Below are 19,964 nucleotides of genomic sequence, written 5' to 3'. Positions count from 1 at the left end.
TTTGTCTGAAATCAGATTAGTCTCTCTTACAGTGTTTCTATTGGACTTGGACCCATACAAACTCATATGAAGCAAATTTAAGATGATATAATAAATACAAACAGTTATCTGCAGATTTTCTTTTTAATGCTAGGGTTGGCATCAAGATTATTGAAATCCCGATTTCTTTTAGGGAGACGTAGGACCAGCTGGACCTATTGGAGGAGTCGGCCCAAGGGTAAGTATTTTTGTTAGGGCAGACTATTTTTTTAGCAGAAAAACTGCTTTAAAAGCTAAATTTACTGTAAGAAGTGACTGTGTTAAAGTGGCATCTCCTGAATAAATATGTCTCTTTCCTCAGCACGTGCTCAAAGCGGAGCTGGAAGGAGAAATGGTTTTCCATACGAAAGATTTGAAAGGAAATCACAACCATGGTGCATAAAATTTTTGAAAAGGAAAGAGTCAGTAACAGACTGCTGATGGTGCTCCTCTGACACAGATGAAACCACCATGTACTTCCTAGGGACTGAACCAGCTGATATATCAAAATATTTAGATTGGGGAAGAACGCACCATGAGACTTGGCTCACAGGGAGAGATACAAAGGACTGGCGCTTTAAGAAATAATTTTCAAACTGATCTGGTAGGCAGTTGCTGAAGACAGTAAAGCTGGAATGTCACGATGCTGTTTGTGCTGACATGTTTTAAAAGATAAAAATTTAAAACTAACAACCAATGTTGTTAGTTATCAAAGTGTACTAGTGTCTAGGAGTATTTTAGTGGACTTGAAGCTTATTTTTAGGAAAATTCTAAGCTAAAAATTACTATTAGCCTGCACTAGGGACTACAGCAGCGTCGCTAAGTTTATTGAAAGCAATGTGATCTTCTACCTTTACTTGATTTGCTTATGTGTGGTAATTGCTGGCTCAATCTTCATTTTGTGTGACTTCCCATTTCTTGCATGAACTTGGGAAAGTCTTTGCCATTATTTCCTTGGTTCTGGAGTAGATGTATTCCTATGTCACTTTTCCTGTTGATTAGCTAGTCAAAGCTGGATATTTGCTTTCTGTTAGAAATAGTATTAAAATGCTTATTTGCCACATGGATTAGGTGTTAAAAAAACCCACAAACCCCAAAAAAACCCAAACTACTTTTTTTTCCCCAAGTAAAACATACAAAAAATTGAACAGAATTTCAAAATACTTTGTGACTTAGTTCAATATTCGGTATAATCTGCCTGAGCTTCTGCCAAGAACCTCATGGAAATTTTTATTTTGGTTGCATCATACTTTGAGTCTCCTCCTTGGGCAGAGCTTCGTGGCTGGACAGCATCTCCTATGTAGTGCTGTGGCAATTGGAAAAGAAGATGCTGCAGTGGGTGATTCATGGGCAACGAGATACCTACTTGCACATTCTCTGCATCGCTGGGCACGCACAGGCCACCATCAGCTGGTGTCAGTGACCCAAAAGGAAAACTTTCTGTGTGACCTAGCAAAACTGAAATATTTTTAATCTATTTTGGGTCAGTTTGACCAAAATAATTTATTCTGCGTTTGATTTTTCTTAATGGAACATGTGCACCCTGTTGGCATGTCTTATGGCTGCCTGGTTTCTCGCTCTCACAACAAGCTGTTGAGAGAAGAATGTGTGGATCTGAGGTGGGCCTCAGGGTTGCTGTCTCTAGGCATTTTTTAGTAGCTTGCTGGCTAACATCTCCTCCTGAAATGAGAGGTAGGAGAAATGGGAATTTTGCTTCATGGGGAGCCCTGCCTGTTTTTCCCCCTCATCCCGGGGCCCTGGATTCTATGGCCTCTGTTGGCTCCAGCTGTTTCACAGCTCCAGGCCAACTTCTTCACGGTGCTGCTCTGAAATCTGCTCCCGTCTCTGCTTGTCCTTGCTCCTTCACTCCCGCTGTGTGATTACATTGGAGAGAGTGAGTCCCAATCATGAAATTGTTAAATCTGGTGTAGTTTTAGCAGGACTGAGTAAGCTGCTGAACACATCTGTCTTTTTAAATTATGCTTGCTTGCTTGCAGTTTCACATTAATTTTATTTACATAGGCTCTGTTTCTGTTTGCTGTGAAAGGAGTTAAAAAAAGTAAATGGTACATCTGAAAGTAAATGCTATCAAAACTGTGTTGTCACTGTACTAATTAAATAGCCATGGGGGCAGGGGAGGTCTCTGAGAGGAACCTGAAGAAGTGGTCTGGCTGTGCATGGCCCCAAGGCACCATCAGCTGTCAGGTATGCCTTTACCTGACAGATGCGTCTTTAACTTGTTTTTTGCAGACTCCAGGGGTGGGGATTCTTCATTCTCCTTGGCAATCTGCTTCAGTTCTTTGCCTGTTTTACAGATGGTTTTTCTAATGTCTAGCTGTCCTATCTGAAAGTCTTGCCTGTGCCTTTCTCTCTACAACCTTGCTTCCTGTCCTACAGACCTAATTTATAGCCATGGTTAATAGATTAGTCCTCAGCCAATGTTATCCTGACTTTCTTAGGGTTTGTCTAAAGTATCCTTGTAGGTGATATATTGAAAACCTTTGATTATTCTTGTGAAACAGTTCTAGTTTTCTCTTGGACAGTAATGGAGCAGATTTCTAGTGCTTCTGGAATTCCTCATCTGTTCTGCTGTGTAGTTTTCAGGTCAAAGGGTTCAGACCCTAGTTCAGGTTTAGGCATGTGCCCAGCAGGCAACCATAAATTTTCACCTCATTTTTCTACAACCCCCCTACCCCCCCACCTTGTTTCTAATGTTTGCTTTAAAAAACACAGAAGACCAAAAACCCCTGGGATCCATCTGACCAATGCTGCCAGCAAAATAGATCATCCTCTACTGGAACAGAAGGTGAATATGAACCTGCACTCTGGTTCTCAGGTCCCAGCTTGGAAAAGAATTCCCATGTGTCTAAAACAACTGGAGCCAAAACTGAGGATGCTTCCCCACTTACTCAGGATATATCTCAGGTTCCATGGAGCTCAGCCTGTTTGAATTTAGGAAGAGGTTTTTCAGCTGAATCTGATCATACTATGAGATTTTTCATTCATTCCTTTCCAAACCTTCCCACCGATTCTATTCCAAAGTCAAATACTTACATTCTCTTAAATTAATCCTTCTAAATCAAAAAATGCTGATCTTCTTAATATTTGTTTATTTGTCTTGTGAAAATACAGTAGATGCCACATTAAAGAAGTGACTGTGTTTATTCAGTTTCCTCCCAATTAACTCTTTCTCAAAGGCTATCCAAATATTAACACTGTAACTGTCAGTGTAGCTTAGCTCAGTCATTGTAAGCGTTGGTGCATTTTAATTTTTTTTTTTGTATTTTCATTGCTGGAGCAGAAAATGCCTTTAAAACGGGGGAGATTGTTTTAAACCAGAATGTAGAAAGGAATTGTTGTGAGTTGATGCCTGAGATACATGTGTAAAACAAAAGCTGGTATTTATATAGTCATAAGGTGAGCAATTCCTCTTGAAGATGGAGGAAAGTACTCTCAAAACTGCCCCACTCCCCCAGTGCAGTATTTTCTGAAGGCAACATATGTCTTTCTGTGGGCTGAAGGCATGTGAGGAGCTTGTTGGAGGGATGGGAATAGAGTGATAGGGAGAGAGATTTATATTAAAATATACACACTTGTATCAACCCATTATGAGGTGAAAGGAAGCACAGGTGGTGCTGTTTCCTGAGAGGGAAGGGCAGAACTTTCAGCTAATATTTTAGGAAACAGCCATTTCCTTTGTGATTACCCTGCCCTGGAAGAGTAACTTTCTCAGGGGTTTGAAAGCAGAAACAGCCATCCCTAGTTTAACCTTCTGTCAGTGGCTTTTCCTCCATGTGTAATTTACAGTTGTACTGCATTTCTGTTTAAAGCCAAACCTGTACGTTTCAAATCGGTTTACAAGTTAAATCCACGTGTTCCATTTTCTAGTCAACTTGCATCTGTTGTGTGTCCTTTGTAGCTGATACTTAACTGGGGTACTACAGCCAAGAAACCTTTACAAGTTGTAACTCCAATTCAGTTCTGATAGGACTGAAATTATCAAGGTAGTTGATAGTGGCCACAAGTTTTCTTTCAATGAATTTCATTTAAAACATTTTAATGTTACAGTCTTGCTCTCTAGAGATACCTTAAGGTTCTTGGCAGCAAAGTAGTTAAACAACATGGAGTAACCTGCAGAAGCCCCTCACTTGTCTTTGCTAAGCCTTGTGGAAAGACATGACTTGCTTTATCATGGGTCTCAGAACTTCACTTCGTTTCTCCCAGAATTACTGGCTATGCCATACTTTAATCCATTGGTAAAACCAAAAATCTGTTCCTAAAACAGTGATACTTGTTGCAACTTGTAGGGCAAAATTAAATCATTCAGGCAGCAGAGAACAAGAGAGATAAAAAAGGGATTAATATGAAAAGTCATGGAACCTGCTAAGACAGTATAATTTTAATCCATATAGAGGATTTCTCATATGCCTAACACACGCATTGTGCTCTGAAAGACTGGCACAGAGCAGCCAGAGCAGAAGAGCCTAAAGGAAAAATCCCATCTTTCTTTGAAGAAACCTGTTTGCTATCTGTTGCTTTAGTTGCTCTTGTCTCAGGACAGCTGATGTGGAAAGGAAAGCTCTCATTAGAGTCCTGTGATTGCAATTATTCAGTCTGCTGGAACAACTGCTGATAATTTCCTTTTAGCAGAAATATGAGTCTTTTTGATACTGAATCATTAAAATGTGGTATTAATTTTCGTTCTGCAGTTGTCAGGCTTCAGCAGTCTCATTAGCAACTTGCCAAGAGCCAGATCGAGTCCATTGGACCTTTACTTTTGGACTAGGGTCTTTGCCTCAGAGCAGATGGGGAAAGTTTGTCTAGACAGGGCTATGCTGTTGATAAACAAATGGTTAGGCAGTGTTTTACGTTGTAGAGGAAGTAAGGTATACCTGGAGGGAAAAGGACCTACAAGTTGAGACATAATTAAGTTATAAACTTCTAATTGAAAATTCAGGAGAAAAGCATTCTAGTTTGTATGCCTTTGTGGGTGTGTAAGAGTGACAACAGAGGGAGGGATACACGTTATAAAATGCTTCAAAGACCTCGTCACTTCGTGTCCTCCTGCTCTGATTGATGTTGCTGTATTTGTCCCAGGTAACAATATGTTGTTAACAGAGTATCACAGCAACAAGATCGATCAGCAGCAAAATGCTAGTGGAGACAGATGAGGGTTAACATAATCAATTCGATGAACAAAGAGGATAGGATATTTAAGCTGATTTTGTCTGATTGAGGAAGAACAGTTACACCACCAGTCCCTGAAGTCTAAACATCAAATTGTGTTAGTGTGAGTCCCTATTCTGCTGGAATTAACCAGGAGAGAACATGACCTTGCCTTTTCTTTATCTCCTTAATATGTTTTTTAAAGTGAAATTGACATGTGTTTAGTTCTTGGATTGTGACTGTTTTTCCTCAGTGTTAACTACTGTAAGAATCAAGACAGATTCTGCTTACTGTGCTAGTATTTGCTGCATTAATCAACAGTGTATTTGCAGATGTAGATTTATAAATACACTTGCTTCAAATGTTCATGTTGAATATTACTAAATTGTACATTTTTGAGTGCATACATTTTGATAAATAATTGGGATGAAATTATCTTTTAAAAATAAAATATTTACAATATTTTATTATAATTATTATTTTAGGGAAAGCCAGGACAGAAAGGTTATGTAGGTGATCCTGGACCAGAAGGTTTAAAGGTAAGGGATAGTTTTATGTACGAAATAAAATGTGTTTGGAGTATCAACTGTGTACAGTTATACACTGCTATATACAGTGGCATGCCAGTGAAAGGTTATGACTACACATGCTTCCATATAGTATAGATGTATATCATACTGGTGATTCTGCTTTCTTAAAAGATCCCATTTTGGAAAAGAAGGAAATTATGCAACTCTAGGAGACAGGGATGTGTGAGCAAAGACAGCACCTGCTAGAATGAGATCTAGCTGTCTGGGGATTTGAAGCTGGCTGGGCCAGGGGGCAGCAAGGGACCCAGGGCAGTTCCTGCACTGCCAGGATTTCAGGAGTGTGAAGGGGGATGAGATGAAATGCTGCAGTTTGAAAGAGGAGCTTGTGGCAGCAAAATTTCTTAGTACTGAGTTGCAATATGAGTAAACAGTACCCAAATTGCTTTTCATCAGAGCACTGAGATTATAGTCGTAGCCAGATAATTAATAGTGCATATACACGCAGCTTCCACTTGTAAAATATGTTGCAAACTGTTCCACAGTTACATAATGTGACTTGCAATGTTATTAAAGAGAACAGAATTAATTAATCTAATACCTAATGCCAGTTCCAAGCTTTTGGGGGAGGAGGAGAAATTTGTTAAAATGTTATTCAAATGCCAATTTTCCTAATATTTTATAACAAAATTAATCAATAGTGTGGACAGGTAACTTTACTTTTGAAGCAGTTGTGAAATAATAAAGGTAATTTGCTGAAAGGAAGATTTAAACAGAAAATAAATCATTCATTTATAGTATTTGCTGACTTAATGTATTTAGTAAGCACTTGATACATAGCTTTCATTTTTGCAGGCAAGACCTAAATACTTTGGGATATCTTTTTACAAAATCAAAATTAGCCACCGACAAAATTAAATTTTTGCTGGTTGCTTAATTTTAGCTTTTAAAGTTTTAATTGATGGATGTAATTTAAAAAATAAAGAGGTTCCTTTGAAAATAGAGGACTTTAATATACACATACGAAAGAAATTACTTTTCTAATGAACGACATCATTTTTTCTACATTTAACAGGGAGAACAAGGACACCAAGGAAACCTTGGAAAAACTGGTGAAGCAGTAAGCTTGAAATCTCTTTCTGGTTTTATTTTTAATTCTATGTTTACTTGAGAGTGAATGACTAATTTGTTGCAGTAACTTTCTCATGAAGTTTGCCTTTCTTTGAAGCTGTAGTATGTTGACTGTTCTTTTGTGGTCTTTCAGAATCATACTGTTTAAAGAAATTCCCCATTCTAAGTATTTTCCAGAGTTAGTTCTGCTTTTTTCCTAATAGGTTGAATGAAGATTACAGGTAGTTGTAGGGATCTTCAAAGCACGTTTGAGTGAGTGAACAAGCGATCCTTTTCCAGTTAAACTGTTTGAGAGGCTACATTTAGCCTGAGAAGTATTTTGCAGACTTGTTCTGTCTACCCTCCATAAAATCACAGAGCTCAGGGTGATCTTGAGGTGACACGTAGTCCATCCTCTACTGCCTAGGCAGGATCAGTTGTCTTTGTATCACTCCTGACAAATATTTGGCTAACCAGTTATTAAAAAGCTCGAAGAATGAAGGCTCTGTGACCTGCAGGCAGCCTAGGGCTTCTCTATCTTTATTTTTAAGTTCTTCGAATTGTGTAACCGGACTCTGTTTTGCTGGAAACAGCATTTTACAAATTATGGCTATTATTGTGTGCCTCCTTCATTCTTTCTTTTCAGGCTAAACAGTCCCAATTCACTTAGCCTTTCATGCTTTCTAGATAATTTAAGGCACATTCTTACTCTCCTATAGACTGTTTCCAGTTCATCTAAACATCTATGACTCCAGTTTACTACCCAAACTGTTCAGACTGCTGAGAGAAAGGAAAAATTGCTTCTTACAAGCCATATTCTTGCATACGTGTGCCTATTTTTGCAATGGTGTGTTGTTACTCAGTTTGTGATCCACAGTCTCCAGTCCTTCCTTTTTAAAGTCATTATCTTTCCCAGTTCTTCCATTGAAGGCACTTTTTTAGTTGAACATACTGCTTTGCAATTCTCTCTGCTTAATTTCATCCCCTGCCCTTTTATATTTTTAAGTTTTATCTGGGAATTGTGAGCAGGTGTGAGCTTGTTGACCCATGCTTGAGTTACAACATGACTGAATTGGTTTTGTTTCTTGAGGAAATGTATGCCGAGGAGAGATACCATACACTAGTTTGGAGCTCAGTGCTGTAGTGCTCACATAAACTCTGTTCAACTTAGTAGTCAGAGTGAGGTCCCCATTGTCTGCAAAATACCAAGTAGATGTACCCCAGACAGCTCATCAAATGGTTGGGTGCTGCTGAAATTTTCTGAATTCCTTGTAAGTCAAGTCCAGCTCCTCTGTGCCTTCTGAAAACTCTGTGCTCCAGAGAAGGGAACTGAGAAGCTGGACTGTCAATCGATTACAAGTTTCTACTTAGACAGGAACCAATAATGCCGTGTAACACCATAAGGTCCACTTAAAAGTCAGTCAGCGTATCTCTAAACATAGCGAGTATACTTAGCAGCAGCTTGATCCGTAGCTTTGTTCAGCAGTTTAAACCTAGCAAAACCTTCATTTTGTTAGATTGTAATCAGAGCTATAAAGCAATAGTTTCTTTTCCTTATGATACCATATGGAAAATCTGGGGATTTTTATATTGCTGAATCATTAGGGCAAATGTGGATGAGTACTGGAGAATGGGGATATCATGGTAGAGAACGGATGGGACGTCATAACACTATGTTGCTTTTGTGGAGAAATGCAGAAATGACTCTGTACTGGGGCACAGTAATATAATCTCATGTCCATACAAGCAGCATTTCTCTGCCAACATGACACTTGCCTTTTCCCAACGTGCCCTCAGCAGTGAGCAAAAGGAAACTTTTACTACATATGAATTCTGTTTTTCAGCCTGAAACATGTTAGGGAAAATTGATAGCATTTACTCTGTTCTACAGTGCCACACGAACCAAAATCCTCAACAAAAGACAGAACTAAGCTCAATCTTAAGTCACTACATTAATAATAGTACATAAAACAGTCACAGAAGCTAGTTACTTAACCTTATGTTTCTGGATTTGTCATGCACTTTGTTTCACTCCTCAGCGAGCTTGAATTAAGTGCACGTTTTCCACAGCTCAGATATTTTGTATGAACATGATATAATTCACCACTAAATAAGCTTCGTTCTAATACAAATGTAATATTCACTAACTCAAATGGATAATCAATGATTATATGTTGCAATCATGATTAATAAAATAATCATACTAACTACCTAACTGTCATCAGGGACAAGCTGCAAGAATAAAATAACAAAAAACATTCTTTGTGCCAAAAGAGGGAATGTTGCAGCCCTGTAACAGTGCTATAAAGAAAGATAATTATGACCCATCATTAATTACCACTTCCCACGCTTGCTGTTTGGAGAATTTGCATATGCTACAGGATGACATGAGAAACCTGACAACTGAAGTGGTTTATAAGCTATTGATAAATACTCTTTATTTTTACTTGTGGATTGTAGAGTGCCTTCTGCTTTTAGGTATGTGCATTTTAATCAAATGAACTTCATAGGCCCTTCGTCGTATTATATTACCTATGTATTATCCGGCAGCAGAGGACCAACACCCACTACATGGTCTTTAGGGGGATAATATATATGATCTTAAGGTCAAGGCCAATGGTAAAACACCAAGAGCAGGAGACAACCTTTCAAACACACTGAGCATAATTCTCAGGAAGGCTTTTCAAAATCCTTCCCCTTCACTTTATTCACCACAGTAATCTGTAACAGTTAAGCTTTCCCTAAGTAAATTGAAAACTACTAGCAGGAAGAGGATGGTTTTTCTCATATGCAGAAAATGGTTTTCCAGATGTGAGTCCTGATGCAAAGTATTCACTTCTGTATGCTTTGGACGCAGTTTTTACTTCCAGGTTCTCACCAGCTTCTTTTTGTAACAGTAATTTTTCTTTTCCTTGGTGTGCAGAGAGAATAAAAACCTATTAATTCACAGGTAAATCCACTCCATGCTATTCAATATTGGCTCTGGTGGCATACATGATGACTCCAGGACATCTCCATTTTGTGTGCCACACATGCACACAAAAAAGGTTTGAAAAACAAAAGACAAAGTACAAGAGCGAAGTACAAATGCTACTAGCTGCTGTGACAGATTTTGAGATGGAGTCCAAAAGAAGGTATAGAGTAAGACATCTGTCTTTATTGATTCCTTGTGAAATTTGTGTTACCAGATGCTTGGTGACATCAAATACAAGAGAATTTGTACAAATAGCAATAAACAATGTGCAATTACTGTACAATTTATTTAATAGTGAAGGTAAAGGGAAAAAGAAATTACTAAAAAGTTGATAGGAAGTCCAGTGTCTAATAAAATTCTGTGTGTATGATTTCTTCTTCCTGTGCTGCCCCGCTCCCCCCCTTTTTGGCTTATCTATTGTTTGTTGCTTATTCATGATCCTTATTGGCTGAGTTTTTCAAATTACAGAATATGATGCATACTTTTAAGCCCACAGCTGAAATATGCAATACTGTTTTTTTAGCAATGGGGATTCCATCACAGTATTCCAGTTCTCCAAAAGAAAATCAGTGCATTTCCTGAATAAGCTGTCAAAAGGAGCAATTCTGCAATAATAAATCCTGTAAATGTTGAATTCCTTGCAAATTATGACATGAAGCACATGTGCGTGTTTGCTATTGATACCAAAGGATTGCACCAACATTTTTCTTCTCTTTCCATTTTCTTACTTCGCCTGGTATGATCCATCTTCTGTCTTTGACTAATACATCTGTCACTGCTGCCTGAGGTGGCAAAATAGTTATTGCTTTTCTGTGGCAGCTTTTTGAGGTCAAGTACTGCTTAATATCTGCTTAGAAAAATACAGATGGAAGCTGTGCACAAGCAGGGAACAGCAGGAGATTGGACCAGAACGTTTGGTTATTCAGTCTAATAGGATGGGATAAGTGATGAAATACATCTTTGTCAGTAGGCTAGAAGCCATATTGTCCAACATTTCTTAGGTCACGTGAAGCTGCTGACTCTTCAGAGCATGTTTCTGCCAAAGTGTTTCTGGATGCTTGTCCAGTGTGGAAACTGAGTAGACCTGATTTATAAAATGTTCACTGTGCTTGTAAGCTTAAAATGACACACATTTTCATGCCAGATCAGGAGTGTGCCTAAGATCCTATTCCTTAATCAAGTCCTAAAGTCCTACAACAAAAACTGTTTCTCTGACTACAACATTATGCCCTGTTTAAAGGGGAAGGTTGGCAGGTTCAGGTGGTGCTGCTTGGCTAAGCAGAGCGCAAAGCTACAGCAGGACCCAGGAGCTGTCCTTTGCTGCAAGGTATTCAGTTAACTGCAGGACCATCAGGTCCAATTGAAGAGAGATTGGTTAAGATAGTGAGAAGTAAGGGACAGGAAGCAGAACAAATTTACATTGCTGATGAGACAAAATCTTTTGGAAGTCATGCCAAAGGAAACAACTGCTTCCCCTACTGACAAAATTACCCTTACATTTGGGGCAGGAAAATCTCACTTTGTTGACATGTGCAACTGGATTTTGTATGCTCAGATCAGATGCTATCCGGTGATGGATAGCAAATATTTGAAACAAGCTTCAAGCATCTCATACAAATGGCCTGTCTGTGTTAAAGTATCAGGGATAATTTAAAAAAGATTCATTGCTGAACTTTTATGGCACAAAATTGAACTCGTCTGAACTTTAAACCGTTGCTTGTCTGGGCTGTGTTACTGTTTGGTAATGCTAGTGTTTACCCAGACTAGGCCACAGTGAATAACTAAGTGCAAGTTAATTCCAGTTTCACCTTGCCAGCTCCATTACAGAAATTCAACCCTTGCCCCATACACTTCTGAATTAGAAATCACTGGCCATTTATACACATATTGAGATGGAGTACAAGGGTAGAACTGTCAGCTGCAGCATGTGCAACTGGTGTCAAAAGTTCAAACTAAAATAAGCAGAGTTCATGAACACAAGTCCTGGAAAAATAATCTTCAAAGACCCAGAAAAGTTACATGTCAGCAAATTTGCCCAGTTGCAAATAGTTTTTGAAACAGCAGAAGAGAAACCAAGCTGAAATGAGAAGTGCTTTCCCTCCCCTCAAAAAAACTGAGAAGAATGGAATAGAAAGTTATGGTCCAGCAAAGAAAAAAAGACAGGTGATATTCAGGCTGTCAATGGCAGCTCCACAGCAGGCTAAAAATGGTCAGCCTGTGAAAGTCTGTGGGAAGACAAAACACTGCAGTCAGGCCTTGTGCCTAGGAGCTGAGTTGCTTTTGAGAAGAATTCCCATAAAGAAATTACCACACCTCCTGCAGAGGTAAAAATTAGCTGGATTAGGCATCAGGGTTGCCTAATTCGTGGAGAATGGAAACTGCAATTCCTTTTGTTTGAAGAAAAGATTAAATGGGCTTTAACTGATGTTTTCAGGATGCTCAGTAGAAGGAGTTCTTGAACTATCACGAAAAGTCTAGGCTTTGGGGATATGCAAACAAGAAGTGTAAGCCATAGGCCAAAAGAAAAGTCAGTTGAGGAAAACTTTTTTTTTTTTCCCCAAAGACTGGTGAATGCATGGGGCATTGCCAAGGGCTTCAGAAGAAGGAATTGGTTCAGCTGCTTTCAGAAACCTATTGGATACAGATTAATTTAAGTTCCATGATAATCTTACAGTGAATGCTAATAGTGATACTTCTGTGTCTATGTTGTGCTTCTTGTTTTCACCCTAGATGAAATGATAGACTGTGATTGCTACTAGGTCTTTCTCTCAACAAGAGTGGGGAAACAGGTTACAATATTGGGAGGTTAGCTTTTTCAAGTTGCTGCTCATTTTTCTTGAAGGACTTATTGCTAGTAGTGCTCTTCATCAGCTAGTTTCAGCTGCTGTGCTACCCCACAGCCCCACACCCTTTATGGTTTTACAGGTTAGGACTAATACCTTAAATAAGTCAACACTCCCTATACTGTTGGGCACAGTCAAAGGGAAGGATAATCTGTTCTGTGTGAATTTATTACCCAAGAAAAAAAGCCACTACTTAGATGCATAAATGTAAATAGCTTTTTTCCTAATTCAGTTTAGACAAGATATGACTCTCTGGAGTAATGTCTACCTTCAGAAGAGTTTTTTTTTCCTTTGCACAGATTACAAAAAACTACCAGTGTGAACATGACAATCAAAACCAAGAACATCTACAAATGTCATTATTCCAATTGTCACTTGAAAAGTGAAAATACTTCAGATTTGGATGGAGTTTGTGTCACCCAATTCACTTCATGTCATCTCCAAGTTGCTTGTGGCAAGTAGGCTGTGTAAGATGGAGTATACTTCACAGCAAGTGAATTGTGTCCTTGCTGCCACTATAGTACTGACCTCAGGCTGCCTTTTTCTCATGGTGGTTTAAAAGATTCAGATACAAATGGAACCCTTGCAGATCTAGTAGAACATCAGAAGAGTGTACCACACTTTTCCTGACCAAGAGAGGAATTTAGCCTTTCCAGGGAGTCAGATGCTACCTGTGTGGTAGCTGTTTTGCAACTGTGGCAGTGTTGTTTTCACACCACCCAATCTATAGCTTTATATCCATACTTATTTGCATGCCCAAGTGATTCTGCAGCACTGAAATATGAGAAAAATGTTTAAGGATATTTTAGCAATAATCAGGAATAAGTTGTTCTGGCATGCATGAAACTTATTCAATAGTAGTGTAGATATCGGCACACATCCAGTCTTTTCACTGTTTGTCCCTTTTACTGTCAGTCTGAATTTAACTGATGTATTTCATATACTCTAGTGGTTTGGGAAGAAAAATAGAGAAGAATAGTATTGGCAGATGGCACCTGGAGTTTAGTATCCAGGGTTTTTCCAGGGAGCACATCCTGCTGCCACTTTGTAAACTAGCTTCCTTTAAATGCAAGTGTTTCTCTGCGTAACACTGTTGAACAGAATTACCCTACTTTACATTGGTGTTACTGGAAGCAAAATTTAGCCCATTTATTTCTTTCCTAAAACTGCTGTAGATTAAGCAATGGTGCCAGTACATTTTGCCTTTCAAATATTCAGGTAGTTGAAGTTTTGAGTCCTTTGAAAAATTGAGTGAAACATCAGCTGCAAGGTACAAATATGGTGTGTCTCTGCTTTCATTCACTTCCTCCGCTGGCTGTAACAAAGCACAGATTTTTGCTCAGATTATCACCTCTGATTACCAAGTAATTTTCTCAACAGATAGAAAATGCTAAAGAAACAGATGACCAGATCTCAGTGTCAAAAAGAAGAGAACCACCTGCCTTTCAAATATCATGCTTCCTAACATAGTCCTGGGTAAAGCAGCTACAGATGTTATGGTCACTTCATAACATTTTTAGTACTGTGGTTATGAGGTAGGAAATAATTTCTGAAGTTTAGAGGTGGAACCACTAGCTTGAATAATAAAAAAGGACCACACAACCAGAAGCCAATATCACTATGTGGCATACATAAAGCAGTTTGCACAGCTGTTAGCCAGGAGATCTTCAGATGCCAAGGTCTATCACGGAGCCATTTTCTAGTTTACTCTTACATTTTGGTAATTCAAACTAAAGTGCCATTAGACGGCAAATGTAGTGTTAGTCACTAAGGGATTCAAAAGTAACTAATTCAGTAATTGAACTGCCAGTAAATTGTAAGTAAACTGGCATCAGTTTACTTTATGTTCTTTATTTGGCCTTTCAGATAACTCTAATTACTAGAGTTTCTCCTTTTTATGGGAAAATATATCCTCCAAATTTGATCCTATTCCATTCCCCAAAGATGAAAATACTTTTTAAACACCTCAATAATTTAAAAAAAAAGTTTTTTTGAAAGGGAGGGTGATAAAAGCCAAAGCTATGTTTTCCCATGATGCAGTCAATTTGTACCCATATCTTGCAAGGCATTAAAAAAAGAGACTGTTGGTGTAGAAGACCTTGTTGAAACTCGAGTGTAATTAGGTAACGTTTTCAGAACTTTTTTCCCAGTTTCTTTGTTGGTTAGTTTTATTCAGCTTTTCCAGTGATCTGGAGACAGGACTTTCTTTAAAACTTCAGGTTACTCTTATATTTAAGTGCAGTGTATTAATAGCTACTCCATTCAGTTCATACCTGATACTGTACAGTAGTAAGCAAATATTCTATACAAAGGGTCTATTGAAAGTTTTTCGTTTCAAAAGCTTGTCTGTGGCTCAGCAATATACTGATTTTGATCAGATCAAAAATAGCCACATGAAAGCACTGATCTAATAGAAATTCACCCAGAAATATGTGGCTAGCAGAGTTTCTTATTCCAGAGCAGGTATCGACTGCCCATGACACCTCCTTTCTCACAGATCAGCTACCTTTTGTTCTACTGCAGATGCTATGAAACCCAAATAGCAGCCAGTATAAACCCTGTATCATGCTTTCTTCCTAATCTTTGTCCAGGCCTGATCTGGGTCACATCTGTTAGAAGTATGCATGAACAGGTCCAGTATCAGTGCATATGATACCAACATCCAGATGGATTGATTTTAAAAATATTTGTTAGTACCATTATGTCTAGCTAGCAAAACAGAGCTTAGGTTAACATTTCTTAGAACTTCATTTTCATAATATTATGAGTTGTAGAGATATTTTTCTATCTATGAACGGGGTATGAAATAGTAGAAGCTGATTGTTAAAGCATTGACTTTTCTTCCTCCTCTTGTCTATCACCCTTGGTTGTCTTTTTAAATAGATAATTGGCTTGAATCTTCAAGGATCCTCAAGTAGATTTTGATCCATTAAAATCAAATGGAAATATTGGCTTGTTTTGGTTTTTTTTTGAGTACTGTGCCAAAATTTATAAAGTCTTCCATGAAGTATGAAGCTCTTAAAGACATGTTTAAGTGGGAATCTTAGTGAGCAGTCAGAGATTATGATATTGCTGGATCTGGAGTGAAGTGATTCAGCACAGATTCAGGACAAATTTTAACAAAAATTAATTGGAAATACCAAAAAAGTCATAGAAAAATATTAATGTGGCAAGATAATATTTTAAATTTACTTATGTCATCTCATTAAAAGAATGTTGAATAAAAACATTTGAAAATGCTGAACTCTAAATGAAATAACATTGGATTGGAAAATTTTCTATTATCACAGAACAATGTGTTAATGTACAACCTGACAGGTAACTGCTTCTGCAGGAATGTTTGGAACCAGCTGAATATTCATTTCTCACTACTAAGCTTTTCAATGGATTACTCCATACTGGAGTTTGCTTTAAGTGTACGATGTGTTTTCAATTATTCAACTACAGTCCAGTTTCTAATACAGAACATACACCCCAGCAAGATGTTTTTGTCTTTCTCAAGTATGTATTAGTTGTGAGATCTGGTCTCTGATTCATTTTCCACAAAAATGCTCCTGTCAAGAAGGTTTCTAAAATGCTGTTATTGTCAGCATGTCAGATTTTTACACAAATCCTTGTAAATGACAGTTTATGACTTTTTTAAATAAGGTGATGATTTTTTTAAAAACATTTCAGGGTTTTTTACTTTACTTTTCTGTTGCCTAATACATTCAATTTGACTTTTGGAATCCACCACTGCTCCCCAAAGGATTGAAGGGATGCTGGAAGACACTGACTCAAGAAACCTGCTTTGGACTGTATTTGTCCTCTTACGCAAGGAGAGTGAGTTGAAACCTCAATCCAGTCCTCATGACTGGTCTTTGTAATAAACCAATCCTTATCTGGGATTTAAGGAGCCACATGATCTTTAAGAAAGCCCAGAGAGAAAACATCACTTTATGGCTAATATATTGATTGAACAAGATATTTTGCTCTCTGATTGCACTTTCTCTTCACTGTATGCTGCTAATTGTTTTAAGGACCAAAATTCTATTCCCAAGTGAGCTTTTTTGCCTTCTTGCCTCTGCATGTGCTTGCCTTATTAAGGAGCCACATGATCTTTAAGAAAGCCCAGAGAGAAAACATCAATTTATGGCTAATATATTGATTGAACAAGATATTTTGCTCTCTGATTGCACTTTCTCTTCACTGTATGCTGCTAATTGTTTTAAGGACCAAAATTCTATTCCTCAGTGAGCTTTTTTGCCTTCTGCCTCTGCATGTACTTGCCTTAGCTTTATCTCAGTCTTAGACACTTGCACTTTGTTTTGAATGGAGGGGTGGAAGAGCATTTAGTTAACCTGTTATGAACTTCTTTCCCCTTCATTCCTCTTGAAGTCCCTATTGCCTTTACGATTTCACTGGCTTCAGTTATTTTTGTCGCCTTGACTATTGTTTTGCTTTCTATACATATCCACTTGCGTTTATGTGGTTTCTTTTTCATCTTTTATATCAACAAAAATCCACTTTCTTCTTTTAGTGCTTTTACTGTAAATTTTCTTTACATACCTGTTTTCTTCTGAGGAACAGCCAGTATCTAGGAAACATTCTATTTAATATCCAACTTTTGTACTGGTTCTGGAAGGTGGTGTAGTCTCGTCCTAATGTGCTGGGTAATACAACAGCACATTCATAATCACTGCTTCCTAGTAATTCCTTCTCTTTCAAACCAGAGCAATGGAGTCAGAAAGACAATACTTTTGAATTGAAAAGGGGACTTGATCAAGGTCTGTATAGTAAATGATTCACTGCTGGTGGAAGGCACAGCTACCCATCTTTCTAATCAGCATCTTCAGTCTGTAAACAGTGTCGCATTGGCTGCAAGATCAGGAGCATCTCTGTGGAAGGAGAATAGGTCTGAGTTACATCTTGGCTCTGATTATGTCTGCTGTCCTTTCTGGAATAAGAGAATCAAAGTGATTAATCTTTAACCTTTGGAAACTATACCTCCAAACACCTTATCTGGATGAGCAAGAGTACAGGGTACTTCTTTGTCTCATAGATTTCTGCCTGATACTGAGGCCCACTGTTGGCCATGACTGGTAGCAGTGGTAGGTCTTGTTCTCAGAGTTTGCCAAAACAGTCCTTCATTTTTTTTTGGGCATCGCCTTAGTGCCAGTATCACCAGGATGAATCTTTTGACTGCTGCTGAGCCAAGAGACATCTCAGTTCTGACATATAATACGCAAATTCTCTCACATAATACATCAGTCCAGCAGCCATAGAGATGCCTGTTTATCTCTTTAGCCCCTTCCAGAAGGCAGTTTGTGCTTTAGTTTCATAATAAAGGTGGTATTGCAAACACTAGGAATAAGCTTTCTAAAAGTACTTCCCCTAATGTTTCCCATCCTATATCGTGGTACTTATTCTATCCAGTGGAAATTTGTGGGAGAGCCTCAGGAGATAGTTATTTCATTTTTTTGAAGGACTGAAAGGCTCTGATCCCCTGACTTCAAGGCATATGGGGATATAACTCTTAAAGGGAAAATTCTGACAACACCTGACCCAATATAATTTTTGTTTTGACTGGCATTTACTTTGTTCCACTGAATTTATTCCCCTTGAAATTTGTCATCAGAATGAAGTGCTAGCAGAGCAATTATTACCTTTAATTTTAGGTTTGTAAAGCTTCTAGCACTGCAAGACTGAGCTCAGTAGCAGATCTTAGGTGGTAGCACAGTATGATGATCAAAATAATGTAACTTCTTTTCTAGCAGTAGCCATTTACTGTTGGTGTGTCTGAAGATGCAGTGATCCTCCTGCATGGATTGTAAGCCAGGTTAGCTTGTGCAGTCCTCATTTCCCCACTGGAGCACTTATACAAATAGACCAGTGGTTCTCTGGGATGAAGAAATGTGCAGTGCTCTGCTGCTGGGTTCCTGGGGAGCTGTCAAGCATAAGCTAGTATAGACATCGCACTAATAAAAGTCTGCTTACTTTTTGTACAGGGATCAGCTGGCTTACCTGGAGAACCTGGGCCTTCTGGAAGCCTTGGTGAAAAGGTACAGTAACATATCTGACTATTGAGCAGCAAAAATGAGCTTTGAAAGCCATTGGGGTGATAAAATATTGGTGAGATAGTTTACTGACCACTGACAAAGCTAATATTCCTGTAACTATTTCAGAACTCAGGGATGTAATAAATGGTAATCAAAATCTCAATCCAAATTTGAGATATCCGTCTGGTATCCTTGATTTTACTTGACAATTAATTTAGAGCTAATAGATCTGATAACTTGGCCATATTATGGCACTTATTTTACTATCCACTGCTATTGATTCACAGAAACTGACATGAATTATACTTGTTTTATACAGTAGTCACTGTTTTTGCACTACTACATAGCGAAGACAAAAGTAGAAAGGTAAAATTTGGCTGTATGCATTAACTGAGTAAAGAAGACAACATTGTTAATTTTATCTGCTGTGCAGTAACAGTTGTGTTTATGAAAGCAAAGTTTGGCAGACTTAATATGACTAGAACAGTATAACTAGCTTAAGCATATTTGACATGGGTTTATTTAGTTAAAAACTGAAAAACAGGAAACTATTACTGGACTGCATGTCAGCTTCAATTATAATAAAAACATAATTGTTTGTCAGAATGATCCAGCACCGTTTATATTTCTTCCCTGCAGGGCTGAATTATTTCACCTAGACTGATGGCTGCTATTTGGATATCTTATTGAGAAAGTCTTAATAATGTGTTAGAACTCCCATGAAAATCTGATTATAATTTATATAATCTATGAAAGGAAATACATCAGTGGAAAGAACTGCTTGGTAAAACTAAAATTTAGACAAGTCTCATATGGTTTTAATCATAAAATCATCTTATAATTCTAGTTCTTTATAACTACAGTTGGCCTAACAAAGATTACATTGGGGTACTGCTGCTAGTTTAGCTAGGAGGGAAAAGGTGGTAAAAGACTAATCTATCATCAGCAAGTGGAAGCAAGCTTCTTCGTGGTGCAGTAATTTTTGTCATTTTTGTGCTGTTTCTGTAGAATTTATTGTCTTCCTTTTTTGTGGATTAAATCGTACAATGTAAATATGCTATGTGGATTTAAATTACAAACATACTTCCAGCATAATTATTTTAAAGAAATGTGTCTTTACAGTATGTAACATAAAATATAGTGTTACCATTATGTCGTGTACTATCTGCAATAAAAGTGTAATCTTTGTATGGGGGTCATGTACAGTCAAGCCCGATGTTTGGGCTGGTTGTTATATGAATAAAAGTTGAAAAATTATGTAAAAGGTGAAAAGAAAGAGACGCTTCCT

General features: G+C 38.0%; 1 protein-coding gene across 1 annotated transcript in view; it reads left to right on the top strand.

Annotated features, from left to right (window-relative positions):
• Positions 1-19,964, top strand: part of LOC104160470 (collagen alpha-1(XXIV) chain-like) — a gene marked incomplete at its 3' end in the record, with an annotated part of 111,233 nt that overhangs the window by 64,762 nt on the left and 26,507 nt on the right. The window contains exons 19-21 of the mRNA XM_009698598.1: positions 173-217; positions 5,670-5,723; positions 18,626-18,679. Of these exons, the coding sequence (XP_009696900.1) occupies positions 173-217; positions 5,670-5,723; positions 18,626-18,679 (153 nt within the window). The remainder of the gene's footprint in view (positions 1-172; positions 218-5,669; positions 5,724-18,625; positions 18,680-19,964) is intronic.

The sequence above is a fragment of the Cariama cristata genome, unplaced genomic scaffold (assembly GCF_000690535.1).
Source record: "Cariama cristata isolate BGI_N322 unplaced genomic scaffold, ASM69053v1 scaffold10424, whole genome shotgun sequence".
NCBI lineage: Eukaryota > Metazoa > Chordata > Aves > Cariamiformes > Cariamidae > Cariama > Cariama cristata.
The sequence above is the reverse complement of the archived record's forward strand: the minus strand, read 5'-3'. Positions and strand labels throughout refer to the sequence as shown.